Source organism: Garra rufa, chromosome 2 (assembly GCF_049309525.1).
Source record: "Garra rufa chromosome 2, GarRuf1.0, whole genome shotgun sequence".
Lineage (NCBI taxonomy): Eukaryota > Metazoa > Chordata > Actinopteri > Cypriniformes > Cyprinidae > Garra > Garra rufa.
Window position 1 is genome coordinate 36,423,580 of NC_133362.1, and position 19,193 is coordinate 36,442,772.

The 19,193-nt window shown below is 37.7% G+C and overlaps 1 protein-coding gene across 4 annotated transcripts in view; it reads left to right on the forward strand.

The window, feature by feature from the left end:
- gbf1 (golgi brefeldin A resistant guanine nucleotide exchange factor 1) overlaps positions 1 to 14,365 on the forward strand; it is a 119,376-nt gene extending 105,011 nt beyond the window's left edge. For 3 of the 4 annotated variants that reach the window (XM_073834205.1, XM_073834202.1, XM_073834203.1), the window contains 11 exons: positions 53 to 278; positions 392 to 540; positions 1,400 to 1,649; positions 4,779 to 4,981; positions 6,426 to 6,576; positions 6,720 to 6,850; positions 8,003 to 8,104; positions 8,191 to 8,304; positions 9,623 to 9,800; positions 9,893 to 10,063; positions 12,570 to 14,365. In XM_073834205.1, the coding sequence (XP_073690306.1) occupies positions 53 to 278; positions 392 to 540; positions 1,400 to 1,649; positions 4,779 to 4,981; positions 6,426 to 6,576; positions 6,720 to 6,850; positions 8,003 to 8,104; positions 8,191 to 8,304; positions 9,623 to 9,800; positions 9,893 to 10,063; positions 12,570 to 12,805 (1,911 nt within the window). In that variant the 3' untranslated portion in view covers positions 12,806 to 14,365. The remainder of the gene's footprint in view (positions 1 to 52; positions 279 to 391; positions 541 to 1,399; positions 1,650 to 4,778; positions 4,982 to 6,425; positions 6,577 to 6,719; positions 6,851 to 8,002; positions 8,105 to 8,190; positions 8,305 to 9,622; positions 9,801 to 9,892; positions 10,064 to 12,569) is intronic. The other variant, XM_073834204.1, reaches the window with a different exon arrangement.
- The last annotated feature ends 4,828 nt before the right edge of the window (positions 14,366 to 19,193 follow it).

Consider the following 19,193-nt stretch of genomic DNA (forward strand, 5'->3'; position numbering starts at 1 on the left):
GATCTGTGGGCCAAATGGACAGCTAAGCAGTTTCCTTCCTCTCTCTGCACAGGTTCTCCTCTCTCTTCGCTTGCTGTTGATGATGAAAGGTCACGTTCTGTCCAGAGTCAGTCGAGAGGTGGCCTACGGCTTGCATGAGCTGCTTAAAACCAATGCTGCCAATGTCCACAGCGCTGACGACTGGTACACGCTCTTTTCACTTTTGGAGTGCATCGGGGCTGGGGTCAAACCTCCAGCTGCCCTGCAGGTCGCCAACACCAACCCAGACAATGACACAGGTGATTCAGTCATTTCCAGGCATTTTATCTGTTAATGCACCTCAAGACGTAGTCTAGTGCGGCCTAAAGTCCTTTTCCAGATGGGCTTATCTTCTGTAATCCTTTTGTTTCAGGCGCTCAGTCAGATAGCGAACTGAGTTCGTATCATCAGAGTGAAGTTAGTCTTGATCGTGGATACACGTCTGACTCTGAGGTTTACACCGAGCATGGCAAATCCAGAATACCTCGTTCAGCTACCGATGTGGATGTGGGCTGGCTAGTGGTAAGTGTTCACACAATACCCCAGACAGCAAGTCTGTTTGAGACAGATCCACCCTCACTTAAAGGGATAGCTCACCCAAAAATGAGAATTTGATGTTTATCTGCTTAGGTGACTTTGTTTCTTCAGTAGAACACAAACTAAGATTTTTAACTCAAACCGTTGCAGTCATATAATGGCAGTCAATGGGACACACAGCTTTGAGAGTCAAAAAAACATACACAGACAAAACCAAATTAAACCCTGCGGCTTGTGGTGATACATTGAAGTCTTAACACACAAAACAATAGGCACTGAACAGTATTTATATCATTTTTTTTACCTCTGATCCACCGCAACGTCCATCTGTCCTGAGCGCGTTCACAACAGCCGGTGCATGACTAAGAGCAAGCAACCATAACTTTAGTCGATTAGGCTCAAAAGTTGGGAGTCAGTGAAAAGTTAACAAATCCAGATGAGTTCGCACAAGCAAGCGTAATATTTTAGTTGTTAATCGGTTGCAACAATCAGGACAGTTAAACATTGTGGTGGATCAGAGGTAAAAAATGATATGAATACTGTTCAGCTTCTTGCACAGAACGATTGTTTGGTGTCTTAAGACCTGTCTTAAGTGTATCGTCCCAAGCCACAGGGTTTAATGTGGTTTTGTCTGTGTATGTTTTTTTTTTTGACTCAAAGCCGTGGGTCCCATTGACTGCCATTATATGACTGACAGACTGCAACGGTTTGAGTTAAAAATCTTCGCTTGTGTTCTACTGAAGAAACAAAGTCACCTACATCTTGGATGCGCTGCATGGGGGTAAGCAGATAAACATTGATTTGGATAGACATGGCCCCTAATATAACTTTCTGTTTTGGACAGGTGGGTAAAGATGATCTGGATGGATCTAAGGCAGCAATGACCCAAGCTTCAAAGCCCCTGACCCATCCTCTCATTAACCAGTACAGTTTAACTCTTGGGCAGGATATGGGTCTGCATGACACCAAATCTCTCATCAAGTGCGTGGATTCGCTTTCCTTCATCGTACGCGATGCCGCCCACGTCACTCCAGAAAACTTTGAGCTTTGTGTTAAAGCCATACGAGTGTTTGTGGAGGCTAGTCTTAATGGAGGTATGTATCTTTTATACAAAGTACCAGTGCCAGAAATTAACTGGGGCTTTGGCTATATTATAGCCAAAATATTTATTATGTATAAAAAAAACACACATACATGTATATATTAAGGAAAAATATGTTAGAATGATATGTAAAAAGTTTTTTTTAAAACGGATGCTCATCAAAGTTCCAGTTATTTGATCAAAATGACAGAAAGTAATATTATGAAATATTATTGCAATTTAAAAAACTGTTTTTTATTTCATTTTAATATACTTAAAATTTTATTAATTCCTGTGATGCAAAGCTGAATTTTCATCAGTCATTACTTAGTGTCACATTATCCTTCAGAAATAATTCTAATATACTGATTACTTTTATTATCAGTGTTGGAAACAGTTGTGCTGCTTAATGTTTTTGGAACCTGTAATACTTTTTGCAGGATTCTTTGATGAATAAAAAGTTTAAAAGAACAGCATTTATTCAAAATAGGAATCTTTTCTGACAGTTTAAGTCTTTACTATCACTTATAAATTTAACACATCTTTGCTAAATAAAAGTATTAATTTCTTTCAAAGAGAGAAAGAAAGAAATAATTTACTGACACCAAACTTTGAACAAGGTGTTTGTTACAAAAGTTTTCTATTTTAAATAAAGGCTGTTCTTTTTAACGTTTAATTTATCAAAGAATCCTAAAAAAAAGTATCACAGGTTCCAAAAAAAAAAATAATAATATTAAGCAGCACAACTGAAGCATCATCTAAAGGATCATGTGACCCTGAATACTGGAGTAATGATTCTGAACATTCAGCTTTGCATCACAGGAATAAATAATATTTAAGTATAATAAAATGGAAAACCACTATTTTGAATTGCATTAACATTTCACAATATCACATTTTTTCTGTATTTTTAATCAAATAAATGCAGCCTTAATGAGCAAAAGTCTTCTTTAAAAAAGCATTGTAAATCTTACTGATCCCAAACTTATATACAGCAGTGTTTACACTAAAATACGTACAAATATATATTTTTAAATGTGTACATGTATGTGTGTGTGTGTGTTTATATATACATAAGAAATATACATAGTACACACGCAAATAGTATGTAAACAACCTTTTATTTTGAATCGATTAATTGCTAATCACTTTGCAGCCCTAATTATGTTTTAATTCTTGAATTTTGGCTGGTTTTTATTCATTTCAGTGGCATTTTTAGCCACTATAATGGCTAACTAATCGTTCTGCAGCCCTACGTATGATATAGTTAAGCAATATCACACGAGCAAGAGTGCCGTTTTTCCCAAATATCAGCACAATTGCAATTCTGTTTGAGCAAAACAATTGAGTGAATGATTCAATGACTCATTCGTAAAAACAGTCACTTGCTGCAAAATTCACTTACTAAAGGGAACCCTGGGTATTATTATATGACTTGATATAACATGAAACCCATGAAAGATTTACGTTATTTAAAAAATCCACATCGTTTAAACATGTTTTGAATATGTGGGGCACCATTATTTCTATGACGTGAAATGGTTGCTCTGCTGGCGCTACCTGTTGCTATTTTTGCAGCAGCACAAATCAGAAAATAAAAAACTGATCCGATGATCACAGCTACTGAAAGAGCTTACAGGTGCTGATAGATATAAGTGTAGGCTTAAACTAAATGCCGTACCTTTGATATTCCCCACAAGGAGTGTAAACGCCCCTGGATATTAAGTGAAATCCGTGCTGAGAAACTCCTTCAGTTTCTGCGGCGTTATGACGAGCATCTGCATGTTTACATCCTGCCGGGATGGCATCTAGCGTTTCTTGTCTCTGACCTTAATAAGCTCTTTCAGTAGCTGGTCCACTAAAAGCCTCAAAGACATCAGGGCTGAAGTGGAGAGAACAAACAAGCGGGTCTTTAAGAAGGTTTTATTCGTCCAAAGACATCTTCCTCTTCTTATCAGTAGAAAAGCAGACTTGCATCACTTCTCTAATCGTCCTTCGACTGAAAATTGATTAAAAGCCACAAAATATGGCATCATATCAGTATTGCAGTATCAAAAAGCAGGTAGCGCCAGTAGCTCACGGAGTGCAAACATTTCACGTCTTCAAACTAATGGCGTCCCATATAGTCCAAAATCCGTATAAAAAAATGCCCTTATGAAGGTAAAAATGCACACTTCTTATGTGTGCGATCATTGACGGTGAAGCCTGCCCATCTTGTGTAAATCAAATAAATTGTCTGTTGAATATCATCTTTACATAACCACATGACACGCAGCCATTGCTGCCACTTTAACAAAATATTCAGTGTTGCCATAGTACAAGTTACATTTTATTTTCTGATTGTTTTCATTCCAAACAAACCTTTCGGATGGCATTTTATTCAAACTTCATCTAGGAAGTTTGACTCCTTGGGGGATTAGAGTGTCTGCCTCACTTCCGTGGCTTTGTAATTGAATGTGTCAGTGCCTGTAAGCTCCTTAGATGCTGTATCTTGAGCTGTGCTCCACTGGTGAGTCATTTAACTCGGGGGCAATTCAACTGTCTTGTGCGCCCACTCCATTTATCCTTCACTCTGTCTCTCAGTTCCCTCTATCCGGGGTGGTCGGCGATCTACAGTAGGCTTAGTCAGGTCTCATTCAGCACTTTGTAGCTCTGCTCTGCCAATCGGCATGGCCTTTTCATGAGCTGGAGGCCTCTGTTTACATGGGCAGATACCTGCTGTCATCAGGGGCTTACATGCTCACTTTGAGCGCAGCAGATCAAAGTTTTGGGTTTTGAACATCTAATGGATGCAGTGCTGTGGTAATGATATGGTAGATGTCTTCTCTGTTGTGCTTTCACTGCAAACAGAACACCATATTTTGACTGCGACCCAAAAATTGACCACGATTTGTCAGAGACAGGTTCTTCTAACCTGCAAATTGAAAGGGTGTGAAGATGGGCAGACACATTGAGAAAAGGTCGCTTAAAAAAAAAATCAGCACCTGTGATTCATTCTCTTAGCTTTATTTGCGGTCATTATCATGCGGTGCAGGCTTTTACCGTGCTTGACAGTCGTGAGAATGGGGCGGCGTGCACTTGAAAGCTTAATTTGATTTTCCCTTGTTAGTCACGCTGTTGATTGTTTCCACGCCCTCCGCAGGGTACCGCACCCACGAGAAAAAAAAGAGCCACAAATATGACTCCAAATCCAGCCGGCTCCGAAGGAAGCCACGCGAGAAGGAAGGCACATCGCGGAGAACCAAAGCGTCCAGTCAGCGGCCCGCCCGTTCCCATAGTGATGATGAGGAAGATGAGGGCGTGCCGGCCAGTTACCACACGGTGTCTTTTCAGGTTAGTCTGGACGTAAGTACAACAGCCCTTTCCCTAATTCCTAAATCTGTCCATCATCATGTCTGCCGATGTGACCGTTTCGCATTTCTAATAAATATTCATGTTTTGCTTTGAGGTTTGTTTAGTTTTGAAACTTTTTAAATACAAACATATAAGTTGCGAAAAGCACAATTTCACATTCTTAAAATAAGTTTTGATACCACAGCAAAAACTAAAATGCTTTATTTAAAAAGATAAATGTTAATTATTAATTAACAAAATGCATTATCAAAATTAATAGTTCATGAACAATAAAAACAAGAGTTAAAGTATGTCACAATTAAATACACATTGATTTAGATTATGTAAACAGTAATATGTAGATTAAAAAAGAATTATGATTCGTTTTTTAGGTGTCTAAAAGCAGCAATAAGTATTAAAGTAAAAATTAAGAAACTGACCCAGAAATCCCAAAAAATCCCAAAAGATATCTGATGTTTAGTCAAATTAATCACATTTTGACTGCATGATTATTAGATTTTAATTATTAGACATTAATACTAATTTGTCCGAGTCTCACTGAGAAGCTGCCATTGCATTGCAATTCAAATTTGTACGTTTTTGTTTCCTTTTTAGGACTGTCTTTTTTTTTTTGTCATAAATGTTTTCATTGAATGTATTATATCATATTATATTATTAATGTAGATTAAAAAAACAATTATGAGTAGTTTTTATGTATCTAAAAGCAGCATTAAGTATTCAAGTAAAAATTTAGAAACTGACATAAAAAATCCCAAAAGATGTCTGATGTTTAATAAAACTAATCATGTTTTGACTGCATGATTATTAGATATTAATTATTAGACATTAATATTAATTTGTCTGAGTCTCAGTGAGAAGCTGCCAAATTTGTACAATTTTTTTTATTTCTTTTTAGGACTGTGTATTCATTTTTTTTTATCTTAAATGTGATCATTGATTTTATATATTGTACTATTTTATATTATTTCACGACTACTTTTTCACCTCTCCGTCTAATTCTTACAATGTATTTTTGGCTATTGCTACAAATATACCGGTGCTATTCAAGACTGGTTTTGTGGTCCAGGGTCACATATAGCCTTTTTTGTTTTTATTTTTATTTCTGTTGAAATATGACCCAGACATCTCTTTGTGATATTTACCCAGCAGACCGTGCTTTCCCCATATCCATAACCTGAATAGCACACATAAAAAACAATATCGTGATGTCCGAACATAATATCAAATGCATAGCATGAGTTTTTGTCTTTTGTCATTTTCTTTCCGCCTGTTTACCCGTCATGTCTCAGTAGTGGTTGTATAACCATCATTTCTATTGTCCCCATTAATAAAGTGAATGAAAATGAGTCTGTTAGAAAAGCAAATATTCATTTAATAGACCAGATATACCATGAGTGTTTGGTGATTATTAAAACGTCCTGTTTGCCCATATAGTTGTTAGACCTGATGCATACACTGCACACGCGAGCAGCCGGCATCTACAGCTCTTGGGCGGAGGAACAGCGCCATCTAGAGGACGCTGGCAGAAAGATCGAGGCGGACTCTCAAACACTGTGGTCCAGCTGCTGGTGTCCTCTCCTTCAAGGTCAGAGACTAGCTAAAAAGCACATGCTTACAGTATTTTAGGTTTTGCTCTAAAACCTTTCATTTGTAATATCTCATTTTAAATGTATTAAAAGAACTGGATGTTTGGAGATGCTCTATAATGTATGCGTTTTGGCCTTGTAGGTATGGCTTGGTTGTGCTGTGATGCACGGAGGCAAGTCCGCATGCAAGCTCTCACCTACCTACAGAGAGCGCTTCTCGTACATGATCTACAAACTTTGGATGCGGTGGAGTGGGAGTCCTGCTTTAACAAGGTGAACTAGCTTTGTTTGGCTATATACCGTTGAAGTCAAAAGATAGATACACCTTGCGGACTCTGCAATATGTTCACTATTTGACCAAAATAAGAGGGATCATACAAAATGCATGAAAATAATAGCTGAATTTATATAAATTACCCCGTTCAAAAGTTTGCATACACTTGATTCTTAATACTGTGTTGTTACCTGAATGATCCACAGCTGTGTTTTTTTTGTTTTTGTTTAGTGCTAGTTCATTGTTTGTCATAAACAGTTCAACTGCCAACCGTTGTTCAGAAAAGGCTTTCAGGTCCCACAGATTCTTTGGTTTTTCAGCATTTTTGTGTATTTGAACCCTTTCCAACAAAGACTGTTTGATTTTAAGATCCACTGAGGACAACTGAGGGACTCATATGAAGAGCCAGGGGTGAAAACTTTTGAACAAAATGAGGATGTGTACATTTTTCTTGTTTTGCCTAAATATCATATTTTGGCATTTAGTACTGCCCTCCAGAAGCTACAGAAGATACTTACATGTTTCCCAGAAGACAAAAAAAGTTAAATTTAACCTGACCTTCAAATTCTAAAAGTTTTCACCCCTGGCTCTTAATGCATAGTTTTTCCTTCTGAAGCATCAGTGAGCGTTTGAACCTTCTGTAATAGTTGTATATGAGTCCCTCAGTTGTCCTCAGTGGGAAAAGAACAGTCTCAAAATCATACAGTTATTGTTGGAAAGGATTCAAATACACAAAAATGCTGGAAAACCAAAGAATTTGTGTGACCTGAAGGTTTTTTATGAAAAACAGCGGCCAGTTTAACATGAACAACTATCACTAAACAAAAAAACACCACTGTGGATCATTCAGGTAACAACACGGTATTAATAATCTGTGAACTTTTTAACAGGGTCATTGTTATAAATTCAGCTATTATGTTCTTTTGTGGACTATATGTAAACGTTTTATGAGAAATATCTTATTCAGGTTAGTACTAAATAAAATAACATGCATTTTCTATGATCCTTCTTATTTTGGTCAAATAATTAACATTTTGCAGATTCTGAAAGGTTTATGGACATTTTTGACTTCAACTGTAGTTCGAGTTCAACATGCATTTTCATTTTTACATAGAAACTGAGAAATAGTGGTGATTTCTGTCTTTTTTCAGGTCCTGTTTCCTCTGCTGACAAAACTCCTTGACAACATCAGTCCAGCTGATGTGGGAGGCATGGAGGAGACCAGGATGAGGGCCTGCACACTGCTTTCTAAGGTCTGACCTAGGACAACTTAGCTCAATAATCCTAAGAACATAAACCTGAAATAAAGACTGATTGTAAGTGTCTTTGGCCTCCTCAGGTGTTCCTGCAACATCTTTCTCCTCTCCTCTCTCTGCCCACATTTGCCGCCCTCTGGCTCACCATTTTAGACTTCATGGACAAGTACATGCACGCCGGCTCCAGCGACCTTCTGGTAAGATGCTCTCAGATAGTGAAAATCACTTCAAATATCTGTCATTAATTACTCACCCTTGTGTCGTTCTGAGAGTTTTCTAACCATGCATAGATGGCAACACAACTGACACGTTCAAGAAAGGTAGGAAGGACATTGTTAAAATACTCCATGTGACATCAGTGGTTCAACCGTAATGTTATGAAGCTATGAGAATACTTTGTGTGCAAACAAAACAAAAATAAAGACTCAAATGAATGCATCGTGGTACTCTCATGAACACTCGTCGAAGGCTGACAGCAGTGTTGTTTTCGTCAACGATGACGATGACGAAATCATTTCGTTGACGCCACTTTTTTTCATGACGATAACGAGATGATGACGAGATAAAAATGGCTTGTTGGTGACTAAAACATGACGAGACGTGTGTGAGTTTTCGTTGACGAGAATAGACGAAAATGTTAGCGGGTGGTCCGTCAGACGTTTAAAATGCATGACATTTCCGCTTATTGTGCATGCCAATTAAAACTTAAAAAGTATCTGACGCTATGGCAAGCCGTTTTAGCATTAAATACTCTTTGCTATACTAGTATGGTAAGCCGTTTTAGCATTCCATCCTTGTTTGTCTTTTATGTTCTAAAACATTCCTTCATTATTGTAATTATTGGTGAAAATAGTCGATCCGGAAGCTCACATTGTGTTGAACTATAGATCTGCTATTTTCACAACTTATAAGTGACACTATCCAACAGCAAAATACTTACTGACCTACATTAATTTGTTAAAAGACTACTTTTTTCCCTTTTTTTGACTAAAACTAGACTAAAACCTTTTTGACTTTTCGTCGACTAAAATTGGACTAAAATTATCACATAGAAGTGACTAAAATTTGACTAAAACTAAGAAGCATTTTAGTCCAAAAGACTAAGACTAAATCTAAGATGGTTGTCAAAAACAACACTGGCTGACAGGGAAAAGAAGAAATTGTTGAATCTTTTTATTTTCTTTGCCCTCAAAGTATTCTTGTAGCTTCATGATATTAAGGACTATTTTAACAATGTCCTTACTACCTTTCTGGGCCTTGAACATGTCAGTTCTATTGCTGTCAAAAAGCTCTTGGATTTCATCAAAAATATCTTGTGTTCTGAAAGCTTTAATAAGAATCTATGTATATGAATAATTCATACAATAAAGACTAAGCAGTCTTGTCTTGTGATAAAACTGTAATGTTATTTTGTTACATCACTCACTCCTAGAATAAAAGTTTCAAAGATTTACAAGAAAAAAAAGTTATTAAATCCAGAGTGCTGATGAGTCTGTTTCTGACTTTGGTGCACAGCTAGAGGCCATCCCTGAGTCTCTAAAGAACATGCTTCTGGTGATGGACACAGCAGGGATCTTTCACAGCGCAGACTCCCGTACAGGCTACTCAGACTTGTGGGAAATCACCTGGGAGAGAATTGACTGTTTCCTGCCCCGTCTGAAGGAGGAGCTCTTCAAACAAGCTGTCATTCCAGGTATGAGCACTCAAATTTCACTTCTGAGTTCAAACGTGTGCAACATCGGTTTGGATTTGGTGAACTGATATTTTGTTTTTCTTTTTGCGCAGAACCTGTGTGTAATGTTCCTGTGGAGCCCGTCCCACCGCCTGCTGTCATTACTCCAGCCTCTCCCCCTGTGCCAGCCCCCTCACCTGTGCCAGCCGCCCCCGCAGAGCCAAACATCCCCAGCAGACCCGTGTCACCTCAGGATACGCCCATACCTAGTGCCAACGGTGATCGTAAGCATCATTTATACACACGAGTATCGTGTTGAATAGGAATGGGTGGTTTATAGCAGTGTTGTTTTCGTCAACGATGACGATGACAAAATCATTTCGTTGACGCCACTTTTTTTCATGACAATAACGAGACGATGACGAGATAAAAATGGCTCGTTGATGACTAAAACATGACGAGACGTGTGTGAGTTTTCATTGACGAGACGAGTATAGACGTGGTCCGTCAGATGTTTACTCACCCTTTATTTATAATGTTGGTGTATTATGGTTTCCCAACAATTTATAAAATAAATGATAATTTTTTTTTTTTTTTTTAAATTGATAATAAGAAATGTTTCTTGAGCAGCAAAAAATCACATTTTCTGAAGGAGCATGTGACACTGAAGACTGGAGTAATGATGCTGAAAATTCAGCTTTGCATCACTGGAATAAATTCTATTTTAAAATATATTAAAATTGAAAACAGTTATTTTAAATTGTAATAATATTTTACAGTATTACAGATTTGACCATATTTTATTTTAACTATATTTGATCAAATAGATGCAGCATTGGTGAGCATAAGAGACTTATTTTAAAAACATTTTAAAAACTTATTTCAAATATTTGCCATCTTAGTATGTGCAAACTGCGATACATTCTTTGATAGATAGAAAACTAAAACAAAACAGCATTTATTCGTAATAAATGTAAAACTAATTCACAAATGCATATTTTCTGAATAAAGCCATTAACTAAAAAAAGAAAATTGTACAGTCAAACCAAAAATTATTCAGACACCAGATATAATTTTTTAAATATTTTTACTAGTGGGTGCAGGACACTATAGTTGATTTATGTAAGTAAGGATAGCAAAATAAAATAAACTGTGACATATACCAAAAAAATCTTCATACAGTGGACTAGAGCCCTGCACGGGCCTTAAATCTAAGCCCTAGCCCGGCCCTGGCCCGAGACGCACAGGCTGTAGCCCGGCCCGTGTCCGACAGCTTATCAAAAATTTTGGCCCGAGTCCGACCCGAAGCCCGTCTTTTTTTCCGCCAAACAGCTTATACTGTTACAGCCATTAAAATAGACCAGATTCGTATTTAATAGAAAGTTTATGTTTTTTCGTTTCGTTTTTTTTTTATCAGAACAATTTAGAGAAATGTTTGGAGTTTTTTGTTTGTTTGTTTTTTAAATGTAAGTTTTTTAAGTGACATCGATATCCAAGCGGTATGTGGTCCACAGTGAGTTTACTCAATTTAACCTATATATCAAATCAACACTTGACTAGTCTACAATGCAATTCACAGATATAATACAAACATAAATATATCACAATGTTAGATTTAAAGTTTATTATCACCATCTCAGAACAAAGGCATTTCGAACAGGGCAGGCAGCTCTGCTGCGCAAAACCGGAACATACAAAGTCGCAGTGGTAAAGTAAACGAATATTGAACAAATATATAAAGAATAAAATTAAGTATGTTTGAAATGTAACAGTCCTGCTCATAAAATATAATTAAATTAAATAACAGGAGAGTTTCAAACATAGTGTGCAATATTTGTTCCGACCACAGCTAATAATTGTCAGCATTAAAAGAGTATTGCTGCTTTATCCAGTGCAAAGTTTGTAATGAAAATAATACGTTTTCGTCAGTTATTTTACCTACAGATCACATTATTTCTGATTTGAGTGATCCATCTCTATCAAGCTAAACATGTTTAACATATGATTTCCTGCTTAATATGCAGTTATATTACGGACCATTGGCATGAATTGTACTCATGATGGAGCGGTGGTGGAGCGCTCTTGAAGAGAGTGAAAACCATGACGCTCCGACTTTTAAAAAAATCCGCTCCTTCCTCCATTCAAAATCACACCGCTCCACTCCGCGCTCCGCTCATACTCTGCTATGCGCGAGACATCACTGGCGCTTCCGGGGACGCACGCATTAAATCTCATTCAACTTTTTTTTTTTTTAAGTTTTTTTTCTAAAGCAGGCCCGAAGCCCGATATGTGTGCAAGTTATGACGTGAAAATTGGCCCGAAGCCCGGCCCTAGGGGCAAAAAAAAGTCGGGCCCCGACGGGCTCGGGCTCAAATGCAGGGCTCTACAGTGGACTACCAGTAAAATTAATAAAAAAAAAAATTATTCAGACACTTTGACCTGACCATGTTTTGTTACATACGTTTCTAACAAAGTTATCTAACATTATCAAGATGAATTTGTTCTAACACAGTCATATTTTATTACCATTTTTTGAACTATAGCGAATAAACTGACAAAGTGAGAAATTTTAAAGGTGTCTGAATAAATTTTGGTTTGACTGTAAATGATTTGTGATTATCAAGATCAATTTGTTCTGACACAGTTCTCATATTTTATTACCATTTTCTAAACATAATGTGAGAAATATTGAAGGTGTCTGAATAAGTATTGGTTTGACTCTATCAAAATAGTTTTTCTCATGGAAAATTGTCAAAATGGTCAACTTCTCTCCTCCTTTCCTCTGTACAGGAACAGACAGATCGTCTCCAGTTCCTCCCTCAACACCTCCGATGCTCACTCCATCAAAGAGGTGTCCTCCCGAGTCCCCGCCTCCTCCTCTGACCCAATCTCCCCTCATCCTGCAACCCCTCGCCTCTCCCCTCCAAGTCGGCGTCCCTCCGATGTCCCTGCCGATCATTCTAAACCCAGCTCTCATAGAGGCTACCTCACCCGTGCCCCTCCTGCCCCGGCCCTCCACCGACTGACAAGCCGCTCAAACGTAACCCCAAAGAGTGCCGCCGTCGCCTCGTCTAAAGGAGAACCGGTGAAAGCAGCATCTGATTTGACTCGCAGTAGCCCACACTATTCAATTATGTAACAGCAGGACCTGGAATAAGAACACGTGAGAGGACATTGACATGCATGGTTGCCTCTCCTCGTTTCAAACATCAAAGCAACTCGCAAACCGCTTGGACTCAAAAGTCCTTCAGTTAGAGGTGCTACATAGATGATCATATTTATTCAAAACAGGAAGGTGCCACCCTGGAGGACAGTTCATTATTGATGGGACTAGGTCGGTTAAGTTAACTGCACCTGTCAGAGAGGATTATAATGTATCAGTACGTAGTGAGGCAGTGATCACAGAGAATGGCTGATGGGTAAAGGTACCGCACACTGGGTCCAGCTAATGAAAACATAAAAACTACATTAGCGTTGAAGCTTTTATCACCGCTCCAGATAAATGAAACTGTACAGTATGATGAAGAAAACATAATTTATTTTGACAATTCATATTGTTTCTTATTGTGGCTTTTACACTTTAATTTTGCCGTCAATTGCTCCAGAGATAACAGTGAGATGTAGCCACGTAATGTTTGCCATTTATTAGTGAAAAAATTAAAGCATAGTTCACCCAAAAATCAATTTACTCACCCTTATGTTGTTTCAAATCTATATACACTGACATTTCTTTAAACATCTTTTATGCTCTGTAGGAGAAGGAAAGTCATACAGGTTTGAAACAACATGAGGATGAGTAAATGATGACAGAATGCTAAAACATGGCTTTTGACGCCACATAATTCATTGTGCATCTCTACGACATTCCAGACTTGTCACTGATGTTTTCAACTAAAGAACCAGCTGAACTCTGTATGTCAGGTTTAATTTTATTTTGATGGGTATTTTATATTTGTACGTTGTCTTAAAGAGATGGTTTTGTTGCTCATGTTTATGCTGTATCGCTGTGGCACTACGAAGCTTTCCCTTTCAAGAATTTCTCCTGGACATCAGTTCTTCCAAATGTTTCCGCTGTTCTTTCTATAAACCGTATACCTTTATTGTGGTGATCTGGGCTCTGGAATTTTACAGACCACTTTTAGTTTGGTATGAATTAATGAATGCTATATGAGAAGTTGAGCTGTAAAATTCCCTATTATAAAAATATAATAGCTCTCAGACCTGCAACTCCGCTTCCGTGAGCCAAGACCACCCCGCGAGCAGCTCAAGTGCTTCTAGCGATCAGCGTATGACCTGAGACTCATGCTATGTTTGGATCAGTACCGAAACTGTGGGTTCTTTAATGAATGATACTGAAATTTAATGTAGGTCGTCACTGCAGTGACTCCAGATCAGTGATCACAAACCTAAGAGGTGGCTGTGGACAGATGGAGGTTTTCTTTTTTCACTTGTTGTACTGCATTCTTAGATACATCAGGAACTAATTCTGTAGTCAACGGGTAATTCAATGAAAATAATCTGTATATATATGAATAAAGGTTAATGTACTTTTTACAGTGTAATAAATATATGGTAAAATATCCTAATCCTGTGTCATTGTTTTTTCTACGGAGCCCCGTACATGATCTGAAATCGGTTAGCTTTGCCAGGATTCAAGTGCTTTAAGGCATTTAGGCAAATGTGAAAAAAGACATTACACGTTGTTAAGCAAGCCTGTAACCACCTAAATCAATGATTGTAAAAAAAAATACAGGTAATTTGCCATAGAAATATGTTTTTTAATAGTTATGACTGTTAGAGTGCCACCTGCGGCCTGTCTGATCTTTATAAGACTTTGCATTCTTGTTTAGAATCACCTGTCACATGTGCTCAACAGGTTTTGTGAAGTTTTGAGTTTTAGTTTAGGCTTTATAGGATTTTGGGTAAATTTGGACAGGCTTCTTTTCTAATCGACTCACGTTATAGCTTTTCAAAGGGTAAGTTTTGACATTCGTTTGATAATTATTGACCTAAAGAGTCCAGAGAAATTTGAGCAAAAAACCTAGGACTAGTTCGCAAAAGTGTGTTGTTTACATCTCAATCATTTAACAAACAATTTGATTGACAGCAGCAGTGGTTTTAGAGGCTTTAGAGACTCCTTATATTCAGGTGTGCAGAATTATTAGGCACATTTTCTTTTACAGATAAAATGAGCCAAAAAGAGATTTACCTCAGACTGAAAAGTCAAAAACTATTAAATGCCCATGAGAAGGATGCAATACTAATGCAACACTGGAATTTGCAAAGTTAAGGCATGACCACCGGACAGAGTCTGCATTGTCAGAAAAAACAGGTGGAGGAGAAAAGATGCATGTTAATTGCAAAAAAGTAAGAATTAATGTTAAGAATTAGATATGAAACCGTCAGGAACATTTAGTCTCCAGCGCCACCGTTTTCCAGAACGGCAACCTACCTTGAGTCTCCAGACGTGCAATGTGTCAGGTTCTCAGAGACTTTGCTTGGGCAAAAAATTCTAAAAAATGACCCTCAATTAATAAGAATAACATTCTGAAGTGTTGTCAAATACATGGAGACTGTTCTTTTTTTTTATAGGCTTTATAGACGGATGAGTTGAGAGTGGCTCTTGAAGAACCAGCACCACATCCTCTTGTAGCACTCTTTCGAGTTTATCCTCCAGAATCTGGCAGTACGTTTTGGGACTTCAGTTTTAGTCCATCTCCTATCCTGAAATGTCTGTCTTGCAGAGATGGACCAAAATGAACTCTTAAAACTTACTGCCAGATTCTGGAGGATGTGGTGCTGGTTCTTCAAGAGCCACTCTCAACTCGTCTGTCTATAAAGCCTATAAATAAAATAAAAAAACAGTCTCCATGTATTTGACAACACTTCAGAATGTTATTCTTATTAATTGAGGGTCATTTTTTAGGATTTTTTGCCCAAGGAAAGTCTCTGAGAACCTGACACATTGCACTTCTGGAGACTCAAGGTAGGTTGCAGTTCTGGAAAACGGTGGCGCTGGAGACTAAATGGTTCCTGATGGTTTCATATCTAATTCTTAACATTAATTCTTACTTTTTTGCAATTAACATGCATCTTTTCTCCTCCACCTGTTTTTTCTGACAATGCAGACTCAAGGAGCGTTTTTCTGTCCGGTGGTCATGCCTTAACTTTGCATAATTCCAGTATTGCATTAGTATTGCATCCTTCTTATGGGCATTTAATAGTTTTTGACTTTTCAGTCTGAGGTAAATCTCTTTTTTGGCTCATTTTATCTGTAAAAGAAAATGTGCCTAATAATTCTGCACTCCTGAATATTTCACCTCCGGCCTTCATGGACAATTATATATCACTTATAAATAATTACATACAAAATGATTAGGATTGATGTGGTTTGGAATTGGTCAAATGTGCTTGGAAAAAAATATGACCACAATATGAACGTGCCTAATAATTATGCACACAGTGTATATATTTATTGATATTCACTTGCCAGAGAAACTTTCTGCAATGGTTTGGTTCTGATCAGGCGAAAAACCTAGGGCTAGTTCACAGAAGTAGGTTTTTCAAAAAACCAAAAAACACGAAAATTTCGCCAAACGATCAAACCTGAGGCATGCCTTTGGTCCTGCATGAGCCAGGGATGCCAATCACATCAGACACTCGAGTCAGCAAATGAACAGTTTATCAGCGATTTCATACTTTTGTTCACTGTAGGGCCCCGTCAGGCCGATTGGGGCGAGTTTTGTCGACGTTTCCCCTCCAAGTCTACGGTTTGATCGAGAAGCCCCTGTCTGCAGCCTGCAGATCGAGGCGGGGCTGAATCTGGGGCGGGGCTGCACGTGTCGCCCCGCCCACATGCCTTCTCATTGGTTGTAGGTAAATTAATAATGTCGAGATAACGTAACTCCCACAACGCATCTCATTGGTGGCAAATGACGTTGAAAACATTATGGAGTTAAGGGAAATGAAATAGCAGATAAAATAGCAAAGGAAGTTACTAAAAATAATCAAATTGATTTTACAGTTAGTATTAGTAGAACAGAAATTAAGAGTATTATTAAAAATAAATTAAAGAAACAATGGCAACAACAATGGGAAGAAAATAGGAAAGGATGATGGTTTCATAAGATTCAAAGGAGAGTGGGAGATTAAGGTGTACAGGGAGGAATAGGCGAAGGCTTCGGTTCGGACACACGGGATTAAGTGGAACATTACTGAAAATAGGTGAACATGGCACAGGCAAATGTGAATATTGCCGGCATGAAGAAAGAGTGGAACACCTCATATTAGAGTGCAGGAAATATGAAACTGAAAGAAGACAATTGACTTTGGAGCGTAATATGGAATTACTCATATAACCAAAAGATGGCAGCAGAGGATTATTTATTATGCAGCTGCCTTTTAAACTCCCTATATTTTTCAAGACGTCTTGCTTTTCGATTTATTATAAAATTACTAGTATAATAAATTGTAGTACTTTTACCGTCCTTAAGTAGATATAGTATAGCAAGTGCAGAAAATCATTAAGCTCACACACAAACAGCCTATAAGGGTGAATTATTTAAATACTAATATATAGTTCACTACAAATACATTAAATAATTATGGTATAATAATTAAATAATGCACCCAATATGAATCGATAGGAATATGAAATATTTTATAAAAATTTAATAACTACATCTTTTAAGTTTTATCTTGAACTGTAAAATCTGTTGATCTATATATATATTTAACCATACTTGTTCCAGCTGTAGTTTTGTTACTCTAAATTTAGTCTGAATCATTTAAGCTCTTTTTTGCCATCAGCTTGTCAGATGTTTGGTCCAGTTATTACTGTCGATCATAGCAATATGTCGCGCATATTTAGCCGATTTACTCTCCTATTTTTTTAAACTGGCATTTGTCATTCTTGAAACGGTATACATGGACACTTTTCTTCGATTGTGAGTGAATTATGTAGAGAAAACGAACAAAGTACGCTCATATTGTTGACCAGAAATGCCTTAGCTGGTTTGACTAAACAAGTAATCCGATATGGTCAATTAATAGCGAAATTAGAAGAAATCAAAATATGTTTCAATTTAGTAGATATACTTCGGGAAGGGTCAACAGATTTTTATAGGGTGTTATTTCAATTTCTTAGAGAAATTAATGTATTTGAGCACAGAGGACCAGACTGCTGTTTCGCGTGTCATTAGACTGTGGGAGGGAGAATCAGAAATAACTGTGAACATTATTATCTTAAATAAATAACAGTGAAATTCATTTATGTGTCGTCATAATTCATTCATGTGTCATAAATGTTTGTAATTATAAACAACTCTGATGTTTGACAACCCTTTTCTATTTATTAATTTAATAGTGGACACTCTTGCTGAGAATTTTCCACATTTATGTATCTTATTAACAATTAAGACAATAATCAAAAAAGCTGTAAATAAACACCACTGGTTAACATTTTGATTTATAGTCACGGATTGCCAGAAATGAGACAACTAAACAGCGGAAAGATGTCTTGCTTGTAAATGCATGTAACCTTGGACCACAAACCAGTCATAAGCGTACGTTTTTCAAAAACTTAATTGAGATGTCTACACATCTGAAAGCTGAATAAATAAGCAAAGGATTCAGCGTTTATATAAAACGTATAATTCATACGTATAGTTTCCAACTGCATTTCCTGTTTATCGTGGCAGCGACGTCAATCCAGTTGTGGGAGGGATGTTGCGTCGACGTCATTAATTTACCTACAACCAATGAGAAGGCATGTGGGCGGGGAGACACGTGCAGCCCCACCCCAGATTCAGACCCGCCTCGATCTGCAGGCTGCAGACAGGTGCACTTGCTGCACAATTAGTTTTAAGTAGAGGCCATTTGGCTCTGCAGTGAGCAGTAGGCTACTTAAGATCCTTGGCCATTCTAACAATTACAATAGGGTTTGTCACACCACAGAATTTTTTTTATTAAACACCCAGCGAAATTTGAATGATAAAACACGCCAAGTAAATAAATAAAAAAAAGTTACCAAAATCTTGAAAAATAAGCAGTATTCTGTTCTCAAACTTTGGGGGCGTGTCCAGCGTTGGCGCCGAGGCCACGCCCACTCGCGGGAAAGCTGCTGCCTGCTGCCGCCTCTCTCAGCTGTCAGATACCGCTAAAAGAGACCGAGCTGTTTTATAAATTGTCTGAATCAAGTAATATGCATTTATAGACGAAGGAATAGCTAGCTAGCAAATTGTAGGCTGTAGTAACTAACAATAATGACAGTAACTCGCATTTGAGCGGAAACCACCACAGAAATGGTGAGAAACTTTGGTCAGTTACCCGGATGCGCGAGCTTATTGGAGATACTCAGACGTCAACAACAGCATGGATAATGTACTACTGAATACGTTGTTCTGCTAATTTGTG